This window comes from Lepus europaeus, chromosome 4 (assembly GCF_033115175.1).
Source record: "Lepus europaeus isolate LE1 chromosome 4, mLepTim1.pri, whole genome shotgun sequence".
Taxonomy (NCBI): Eukaryota; Metazoa; Chordata; class Mammalia; order Lagomorpha; family Leporidae; genus Lepus; species Lepus europaeus.
Genome location: NC_084830.1, coordinates 64,342,156 through 64,353,293, shown reverse-complemented (window position 1 = coordinate 64,353,293; position 11,138 = coordinate 64,342,156). Strand labels below are relative to the sequence as shown.

General features: G+C 34.1%; 1 protein-coding gene across 2 annotated transcripts in view; it reads right to left on the bottom strand.

The window, feature by feature from the left end:
* Nucleotides 1–2,134: 2,134 nt before the first annotated feature.
* The window catches only part of IL7 (interleukin 7), a 38,160-nt gene continuing 29,156 nt past the window's right edge, over nucleotides 2,135–11,138 (bottom strand). Inside the window, exons 3-6 of one of the 2 annotated variants that reach the window (XM_062189532.1) lie at nucleotides 10,872–10,904; nucleotides 9,709–9,789; nucleotides 8,184–8,315; nucleotides 2,135–3,029 (exon numbers count right to left, since the gene is read on the bottom strand). In XM_062189532.1, the coding sequence (XP_062045516.1) occupies nucleotides 2,913–3,029; nucleotides 8,184–8,315; nucleotides 9,709–9,789; nucleotides 10,872–10,904 (363 nt within the window). In that variant the 3' untranslated portion in view covers nucleotides 2,135–2,912. The remainder of the gene's footprint in view (nucleotides 3,030–8,183; nucleotides 8,316–9,708; nucleotides 9,790–10,871; nucleotides 10,905–11,138) is intronic. The other variant, XM_062189533.1, reaches the window with a different exon arrangement.

Sequence of the window (11,138 nt, the reverse complement as noted above, 5' to 3'; positions counted from 1 at the left end):
GTAACTCTGCCTTTTAGAGTAAAAAAAAAAAAAAAACAAAAACAAAAACAAAAAAACAAAAACAAAAAAAACCCCTGGTGTTAAATTGGAAATGGCATAGAAAATTAATTAATTTTTTAAAAAAATTATTATGTAGGATCTGTCTTTAATGTGCTGTACACTCTTATTTAATTCTATAACTAGTACTCCAACAGTATTTTTTTTTACTTTGTGTTGCTATATGGGGGCAAACTGTTGAAATCGTTACCTAATATATACTAAACTGATCTTCTGTATATAAAGAGAATTGAAAATGAATCGTGATGTGATTGGAAGGGGAGAGGGAGCGGGAAAGGGGAGGGTTGTGGGTGGGAGGGAAGTTTTGGGAGGGGGAAGCCATTGTAACCCATAAGCTGTACTTTGGAAATTTATATTCATTAAATAAAAGTTTAATAAAAAAAAAAAGAAAAAAAAGGGAAGAGGAAAGAGGGGAAGAGTGGGTGGGAGAGCAAGTATGGTGGGAAAAATTACAATGTTTCTAATGTTATATTTATGAAGTACATGCAAAAAAATAAATAAACCACTTAGGCATGGGCAGGTGTTTGACACAGTGGTTAGGCTGCCAGTTGGAAAGCCCACAGGTGATATCAGAGTGCTTGGGTCTGAGTCCCAGTGAATTCTGGAGTCCAACTTTCTGCTAATGGGTACCCTGAGAATCAGTAGGTGGTGGCTCAAGTAATTGGGTCCCTGGCACCCACCTGGAAGATGTGAATTGAATTCTGGGTTCCTTGCTTCAGCCTGGTCTAGCCCTAGATATTATGAGTATTTGGGGGCTGAACCAGGACATGGGAGATCTCTCTATTGGTCTAATTAATTTCTCTCTGTGTCTCTCTAGCTTTCAAATTAAAAAAAAAAAAAGTGTTAGTCAACTCCCTTTTTGGAATAACAGTGATTAACCAAAAGGAAAAAAATACTTGACTCAAAGCTCCATGAATGAGGCAGTTCAGTGAGTGTTATAGGAGGGTCTATACAATTCTACATGACTGTACCCATGAGGATGAAACTCCATATGGGTTGGGAAAAGTGAGAAGGACCAGGAAGGTGTTAACAGCCCACATTGAGGATGTCGCTGTAATACATAACTAGATGCAGCACATTAACTAGATGGTAATGAGGCTGTGAAAGATCATGAAGGAGGCAAGTTTGCAAAAATGCAAACTGGCAACTGTTTTAGGACTTTGGCCTGCTAGAATAGTTTTTTTTGTTTGTTTGTTTCTTTTTTGTATGTGAACAAAGATACTAGGCTTTTCTAAACAAGGTCTGGCACATGTAAAATTTCTAATAAAAGACTAGAATGTACCATAGAAAATATGTTCCTAGTCTTGTGTATTTTTGAAATCATGATTCCATGCTGATTCTCCATTATAAGGTATTACAGGTCATGTATGCACTGAATGTGGGAGAACAAAGAGTGGTACAATATTAAAAATCCTGTTTAGGTGCTGGGTCTTAGTCCACCCGTACAGGATGGACTGGGTCCGAGGAAAGGTGAGTGCGCCGCTTGCCCGTTCCCCAGCCTCCCGATCCCGGAGACAATCAGACGCAGCGGGGAGCCAAGTCTAGTAGCAAGGACTCATTTACTTTGTGCGTAACAGAACCTTTTATAGCACAAAACTGCAGAGTCATTGGGGCAGGGTTAAGGACCAACCAATCACTTAAACGGTCATTTTATGGGGCCATTTCTATAGGACCAACCATATGTCTATACACTTAGTTTTGTTACCCCCCTTGATGTTGCATAGCCAATTAGTTTTAGTGGTAAACAACTTTGGATTCCGCCTACCTTACTTCCTTTGGGCACCATCTTTGAATTGCTTCATGTAACTAATTTCCCCACATTTAGGGAGGGAGAATGTCACTGTATTCTCAGGACTGTATCTATGAACTATATTGAACCTATAAAAAACTAAAAAAAAAAAAAATCCTATAATGCTTCATTCAGTGAATATGACAGTATTAATACATAGCTCATTTATTATCAATAGAGAAATGTTATCAAAAGTATTTGTAATTATGGTATGAAAATATTTTATATACAGATATTGTCAAAATTAAATATACACATTCCATTAGTTAAAAGTCAGCATATATTATTCTCTTAAAAACGTACTTTCCAAACTCATTAGACAAAACTCATTTAGACAAATTTTATTATACAGAAATGCCAAAAGTAACTCAATGCTAACGTTTAGTATCCTTGGATGAGGTGAATTTCTATTTTTGTTAGAAGTCATCCTTTGTTTTCATTTTAAAATATCTGATATTTATTGAAAATACTTGTACATCCATGTTTGATTACATCTCTTGTTATGTCTCTGAAGTGTCTTGGACTTCTTTATGCTGCTGCTTCTTAAAGGTATATGACTCTCTTGTTCTCATGAACACTATCCATGTATCACTATTAACCCTGGAACACCTCCAGCACGAAGATGACAGCATCCACTCTTAATACACTGATGCACAGCATAAAGTTACTTTGAGAATAAAACAATGTTAATTTTGAATCCTTATAACTTTTATACACTTCATAATTTTGATGTCTTCTCCTGAAAAATTTAACAGCTTAAAAAAGTATTATTGCAACTGATACCTTATACAGATTGTCTTATAAAATCAGCACAGAAATAATATGATTGAGATATGTCAGCATGCATATGAAATACTTCGACTAAAACGTTCATTCAGTTTCTATTGCTATGTCCATCTTCTAGTCATGTTATATGAATTTCTCAATTGCTGTAATCCATTTTTTTCCAGGATACATTCAGTAACTTCTAGGAGGCACATTGCCCTCCCCAAAATTGCATAAGTAGATAGATTCTTGGAGGATGCAACTACAGTTTATATGTTTCTATATTGCCACTCCATGTTCTTCAGTTTTCTTTAATGCCCCTCAAAATTTTATTCCAACAAGTTTTTATCTTTTGTAGTAGTTTCTTTAGGAAACACCGGCCATTCTTTTTCTGATCCTTTAAAGGTTTCTTTTCTTCCTAGAGAAATGTATTTTAAAAGTTTTAATTTCACATTTTTATAAAAATACATGTTTTAAAATATGCAGTCTTTAATTTCCATCATGTTATGGTATACTGAAATCTTGATGTGATGAAAAAAGGATAACCTTGCATGACATTTTTTAAAATCTTGCATGATTTTTAATTTGAAGTATTAACATGTAGGAAATTCAAGGTGGGTGTGATTTAAGCTATGTGATTCATCCAAAAGCTAAATCAACTGGCTGCCTTTTTCACATTCCAACCATGGATATAATACCTATTTAAATTTTCATAAGAAAGATACTTGTAGAATACTGAATTGAGTTTTTTAAATATGGGAAACTGCATTTTTAGTTGAAGGAATAATTAACAAAATATTCAGATTGTGTTTGCAAAGATGATTAATATGGATATACCTGCTTGAGTTTATATCTTAGAATCCACCCTAATAATCTGGTCTTCACCAGAGGATGATACATGTGTGGTTCATAAGCTAGTTGTTGGCACCTGATGGGAATCTTGAAAAGGGCTAACTATACAGCCTATAGAACGTGGGAAAACAGTTACCTTACATGGAGTAGACATATTAAGAGACTAGCTCTGCATAGACTTTTATATTCCTCTGAGCCAGCTGACCTCAAGAAGTGGGATTATGGGGCTGGTGCTGTGGCGTAGTAGGTTAAGCCTATGCCTGCAGCGCCAGCATCCCATACAGGCACCGGTTTGAGTCTTGGCTGCTCCTCTTCTGATCCAGCTCCCTGCTAATGGCCTGGGAAAGCATTGAAATATGCCCAAGTGCATATATGTCCAAGTACATAGGCCCTTGCACCCATGTAGAAGACCTAGAAGAAGCTCCTGGCTCCTGGCTTCAGATCGGCCCAGCTCCAGCTGTTGAAGCCATTTGAGGAATGCACCAGTGAATGAAAGACCTTTCTGTCTCTCCCTCTCTCTGTCTGAAACTCAACCATTCAAATTAATTTTTTTTTCAAAAAAAAGGAATTAGTACAAGCTGAAGTAATTCATTTAGATAATAACAGTTATTGACTTTTTCTAGGTAAGATATTGTATTCTGTGCTTTACATATGTCATTGCATTTTATCTACTAACAACCCTATGAACTTGATTTCATCTCATTTTACAGCTGAAGGGAACTGAATTGCAAAGAGGATAAGAAGTTGCCAAGCTCACAAGTCAATTAACTGCAATGAGTGGGTCTTCACGCTCAACTGTTTTATTTTCATTTAGGCACAGATTCAGATCTTTTGTTTATACTTGTAATTTACTAACACTAGCACATACCTTTTAAATAATACATTTCAAAAGATTAAACAACAGATTTCAAGGGTAAATATGAAGGAATATTTTACATCCTTTCTAATAAGGGTTCTAGAGTTTAAAAAAATAAAAGTTGAAATTTACTTGACTTAATAGATTTAAATAAAATTGGCCCTCTGTACCCATTATTTCCAAATCCATGGTTTCAATCAACCACAGATGAAAATATTCAAGAGAAAATTGCATCAGTACTGAACATGTACAGAATTTTTTAATTATTACTATTCCTTATTTACATAATGCTTGCATTATAGTAGGTAGTATAAGTAACCTAAAGATGATTTAAAGTCTATGAGAGGATTGCATAGACTATAGGAAAATATCATGCCATTTTAGATAAGGGAATTGAACATCTGTGAATTTTGGTCCCCTAGAAGACCCTGAAACCAATTGTCCCATGAATGCCAAGGGACAGAAGTGCATAGAGATATGAAAATGCCATGACTTTCTCAGAGACCAAAAATGAGTATTTGTTAAAAAAGACAAAAATAAAAGAAATTTTATTTTACCTCTGCAGTCTTGGAAACATAGTTGTTAGTGCCCTTTTCTAAACTTTCCGAATTCTCAGTCAAAAGCCTTTGGTGAATTTACATTGCCTTAAGCTCATGTATTTATTTCATTTGTTTCAAGTCTCCCATTTCACCTGGAATACCTGAGGTTTCCTGAGTAGTAGGATGTGCAGATTCACCCTGCTTCTCTAAGAGGATGAAATAAATGTTCATGCTTCTATCTATTGACCAAATAACATGATAATAACAGAAATGTAAAGAAACTGATCCATCACATGAAAAAGGGATACTCATTTTCCATGTCCCACTCTAGTTAATACTCATGTCGTTATTACATTTAATCACATTCTCTTAAATATTCTACCTTTTATACTCATAAATATTTTCCACTTTGGTGCATAGTATTCTATACTAATAACAAAAAGTAGATGTATAAATATATATAAAATAGGACATTAAAAAATATATATTTTACAATTTATACTAATAATGGGCATAGTATAGGTCCTCATTGTCTATTTTTATTTCCAAATTAACAGATTTTTTCCTGCCATGTACTTTTTTTCTAGTTTATTTTCTCCCATATATATTGTTCATGTCTTTCCCTATTATCTATTGATATTTTAGTGTTATTGTTTCTTAAAATATAATGCTCTGCTAGTTCCCCTAGCTGTTTCTGTTTTAAAATTGTGAAATTTAAAAAATGTATTTTAAAGGAATTCAGTTTTTAAGAGGAGTCTTCCATCTCCTCTTACTAATGAATGTTTTCAAAACCAATCAGAAAAAGACTTCATTCAGAAACATTGTGGAATTCAGTTGTGTAGAAAGCTGATGAACATAAAGGAAACTATGCAATTGCTTTCACTAACTTTTTGCTAATTGGGCTTTACCCAGGGAAGGTAGTATTCTTTCTTTAACCTGAAAAATAGTCATATTTATGATAGCGAATATTAATTATTAATTATTGTTCCTCTCATTGATTATAATTGCTAATTTTCACATTACTTTAACTCATCTATTTGAAATGTACTTTAATTATTGTTAGATAGCAGAATAATAATTTCATTTAGATATAAACTATCAGTGAAAATACATGAAACGAGAGATCAATTTGAATACCCTGGAACCATAATTTTTCAGGTATGCCTATTACTGTTAATTACTGTAAAGAATAGAAGGGTATATTGACAAAAGCAAAATTTGAATTTAAATTAACATGAAAATAAACTTAATATTAAATTGATAAATCGTGGCCATTTGTTTTATTGAGCTTTACTCCCCAGAAGCAAAATTAAATAAATAACAGCAAAAATCTTACAGCATGTCTAACTAATAAAGGAAATTCATGTAGCTATCCTTAATATATTACCTTTTTATTCCAACAAGTAGGTGAATGCTATCAAGTTAGATAATGTTGTAATATAGTTTCAAGATTTAAATGATGTATTTCCCTTCTTTATAATTAGTTGATTTTGGAATATGGTGATCTATGCAAAGCTCAGCACATGAGAGAAGGACTTCAAACATAGAGCATATCTATGTCCTTTATCCCTTCCTAAGCCAAAACATGATACCACTTGTGTTTTCTGCACTCTTTTCAGGTGAGCTCAGACTGAGGCTTATACTCAGCATACTATTCCCAACAGTTACTGCTACTTGATTGGATGTATAAGCAACATGAAATTATCTGTTATTCCTGCATTAGACAACACTTTGAAATTATTTTAAGTCAGAATTAAGGGCCTTTAGACTAAACTATGAACCCTTTAGGAATCTTGAGCTGGACCTTGAGTGATGTATTGAATAGCATATATCAGATTTATAGGAAAGAAAACTATAAACTCCTTTCAGGGACCCAGTAAAAGTCAAGGCACAAAATTAGAAATAAGCTTGCAAACCCAAGACATCAAGAGCTAACTAAGTTCCATCAAATAGATAAAGCAATGATAAAAAAAAGTTGTCCAAGTTATATAGTCTTGATTGTCATCACTATCAGAATGGTTCAAAGATAACCTTACCATTTTGCTGTCTATGGGAAATTAGTACCAGTGAAACAAAACCGGAAAAGAAATTATAAAAATGTTTTCAAAAAATGTTTTAAACCTTAAGAAACCTTTGTTTTGAAAGCAGGTGGCAAAAATCCTAAAGAAGAAAATAATAACAGTAATAACCATTAAACATTGAAAACCTTTTAATACTAAGCACTTAATGTGAACTATTACATTTAATCTTCTCAAATCCTATAATGTAGATGATGTGTTTTCTCTGTTTTGCTGATGAAACTGAGACCTAGACTCCAAATAATGTCCTCTAAACTTTCTTTTTAGTTCAAAATTGCTAGTAGAAAAGTAGGAAAAAATAGCCCTTTATGTATCAAAATCAGTGAAGAAAAAGGTAAAAATTATGAGGCATATATCTCTAGCTTTTTCACACAAAGATTTTTGTTAAATACATTCAATTTCCTGTTTTATTGCATAGGAGTTCATATAAATGTTATACATACATGTATTAAAACTATTAAGTTTTTGGGGTTGGCGTGTGGCAAAGCAGATAAAGCTGCCGCCTGCTACACCAGCATCCCATATGGATGCCATTGTGTGTCCTGGCTGGTCTACTTCCAGTCTGGTTCTCTGCTGATGGCCTGCAAAAAGCAGTGGAAGATGGCTCAAGTGTCTGGGCCCCTGCACCCATGTGGGAGACCTGGATGAAGTTCCTGGCTCCTGGCTTTGGCCTGGCACAGCCCCAGCTATTGTGACCATCTGGAAAGTGAACCATCAGATGGAAGAGCACTCTCTCCTTTCTCTCTCTGAAACTCTTTCAAATAAATAAATACATCTTTTTTTAAAAAAAACTTATTAATAAGTTTTAGGATTAGAAAATTATCATCCCACACCGAATTTATCGCCTTTACATTCTTGGAAGTAATGGCAATGAACTGTTTGTTTTTTACCATTAATTCACCCTAACGTTGGATAGGTGAATTCATCCTAGTACCTTGGATAAGTATTTTCCAAGTTGTGACTTTCTTTTTCTAGACTTGAGTAAGCGTGTCTCAACTTTAAAAGACAATAAGTACTTAAAATTCTATGTTAATGAATATGATCGTAGATAATGACAGAATCCTATCCAGTGTTGTGGCTTAGCAGGTTAAGCCAAGGCCAGCAGCACCAGTATCCCATTGGGCGCTGCCAGTTTGAGTCCCATTTTCTGCCTTTCAAATAAATAAAATAAATCTTTTCAAAAAAAAAATAATACTAGCAAAAAAGAGGTTTATGTTTTTGTTCAAAGTAAACATCCCTTATCTTACCTTACCAGTGCAGTTCACCAGTGTTAATGTGCCCTTCGATACTCTTTCTAAGTGGTTTTGGAAATCCTCATTGATACTCATATCATGAAACTGATCCAACTTGCGAGCAGCACGTTCTAGAAAATCAGCTTCCTATTATAAGAAAAATTTACAAGGTCTGTGGTTCAAATAAAATATTGAGAAATGATAAGCTTTCTTAAGAAACCTAAAGCCAGAGCTGTATTACTAGGTAGTGCCCCACCTCCACCCCAGCTTTCTATTCCAGTTAACCACGTGACTGACAAGCAAGACTGAAACTGTGTAGTTCCTAGTTGACGGAATGAAGTGATTAGAACTTGGTTTAATGATTATCTCACTCTTAAAGCCTCTTTTCTTTATTATGTAAATGTGACCTTATCATTTATGGATTAACATGTATTAGAAGATTATTCACTTTTAAACAGGATAACCAAAGAAGAAGGCTTTTGGAAGTAATAATGATGAAAGGTATGTGTGGTTTTTCTTATTGTATTTGAAATCAATGAACTATGAATAAATGAGTGGTACTAAGAAAAATGAAAAGGGTCATTGTCATCGAAAGCATAAGCTTTTCAGGCACTTAAAGTAAGAAGTAAAATAATATGGTTGTGCTATGGGATACCAGGAAATTAATTCAGCTATTGTTGAGTTTCAAGGAACATATCAAATAGTGCAGTTTTTTCTGTAGAAATGATACAAACTTTTGGAGGTATTGTAATAATGTACTGACTAGACATAGTAGTGGCTTAAAATAAGTAAATATTGCGGCTGGTGCTGTAGCATGGTGAGTAAAGTTGCCGACTGTGGTGCTGGCATCCTACGTGGGTGCAGGTTCAAGTTCCGGGTGCTCCACTTCCGATGATCCAGCTCCCTGCTAATGTGCCTGGGAAAGCAGCAAAAGGTGCCCCAAAGATTTGGACTCCTGCACCCATGTGGAGACCCAGAAGAAACTCCAGGCTCCTGGCTTCCGATTGGCTTAGCTATTGCCATTGTAGCCATTTGGGGAATGGACCAGTGGATGGGAGATCTCTCTCTCTCTCTCTCTTTATCTCTCCCTCTCTCTCTCTCTCTCTCTCTCTGCAACTCTCCCTTTCAAATAAATTTTTTTAAAAGATTAAAAAAGAAGTAAGCATTGGAAGAAAAAAAGTTCAAAATGACTACAACTAAATTATACCCATGACTCACATTTGCAGATATGCAAGCAATCATCTTAATAAGTCTTCTCCTACATAAGAAATTTGCAAATAAGGTGTGTGTCACTGAAAGCAGTTCTAGTGTTTTCAAGGTGAAAAACACAATGATAAAGCATACAAAATTATCTAATAAGGATAGGGCTATTTGTAAAATAAAAGTATTAAAGAAGACTACCCATAGTGAAATTTAGTAGATCAATGAGAATTATCTTGTAAGAACCAAAAGATTTTTAATATAAATATCTGACAGAGGCAAAAATAGAAGTTTCGATAAAATCAAGCTTGAATGACAAAATCCAAATAATTATTATTACCTTATTATCATCACATGAATGTTTTTTAAAAAAGTTAGATTCATTATTCAGGCAATTGCTACCAATTTCTATCATTTTGTCCTGTAATAAATAATATAAAATAATATGGTTAAAACTGAGGACTTTTCTAATTATAAAAATAGCAATCTTATAATATCTGGTGTTCAAATGTGTATTTCAAGGTAGATAACTTTTCTGCTGATTACCATAAAGAATGGTTTTCTAATTTTGAAGAATAAATGAGTATATATATACAATCCCTCATAAAATGAGAGCACGTCCCAGACTCCATAATTTAATCCCAGACTTCACTAAGAGAATCTGGTTTATATAGAGTGATAAAAATACCAGTTTTAAATGTTATAGCTACTATGTAGGCAAAGTACTGTAAACATTTAAATCCTGAAATTGAGATATATGTATTCCATCCAATGTCCTGCCACCATCAAACAAGGAAGATAATTTTCCTTAGAAAGTGACATTGAGAGTTAAGGAATGCAACCTTCACAATGAGAGTTAAAGTTAAGATTTATTCTAGGACATCTTTAACAATCATTTTTATTTTCATGGAAAATGCAACTAAAAGATAAGTTTAATTTAGCACAAAAATATTTAAATCCATGCATAAGAATGGCCTTCAAAAAGTTGATTTTGTCTCATTTTGCCTGGTATGAGTTAGGTAGAAATTTACTTAATACAGTGAGACTGAATGTGAGGATATTGTAAACATAGGAGTATAAGGAAAGACTACTGCATGCTCATTTTTCATTGCTCAGTAATATAGTATTTGAAAGTGGGCTTTACTGAAACATTTAGGTGACAAATAGGAAAAACTTCCTAAGGATTCAGATTATGCACATTGTTAGACTAGCTCTGTCCAGCAAACTAGCGATTCCAAGCGATCAAAGCTCCTAGAAGGACATTGGGCAAACTTAGTTTATATGTTGTAAACAAAGGAACAGGATAAAAAGTGGAGCAATGGCAGGATTTAGTCATGAGCTTCTAATCTTCATTTGCCTCTCAGAAAAGTATGTATTACTCATCGCCAGTGAAAAATGTAAATGACCTCTAGGGTTGTTCTCACCTTAAAATACTGTCTTTTTTTTACCTGCAGGAAGTAGTGTCTGAAAACATAATCATTCATTTAACCATTCAATACTTACTAAGGGCCAATGTGCAACGTCCTCTGCCAAACCCTATGTAGAAACAAAGATAAGAAAACACAGTCCTGGTTTCTTGTGTCATTTGCTATAAATGATGGGCCCAGCATCCCTTGGGCACATTATATTACTTCTTATCTTTGAAAAAAGCATGTCTTTGGAAACAAACTTTGTAGTCCAACCATCTGAGTCATACTGCAAACATTTCAAGTTCAAGTTAGATCAATGTATTGTGTTTGCTATTTGATTTTCTGATCTTTTCTATGGGAT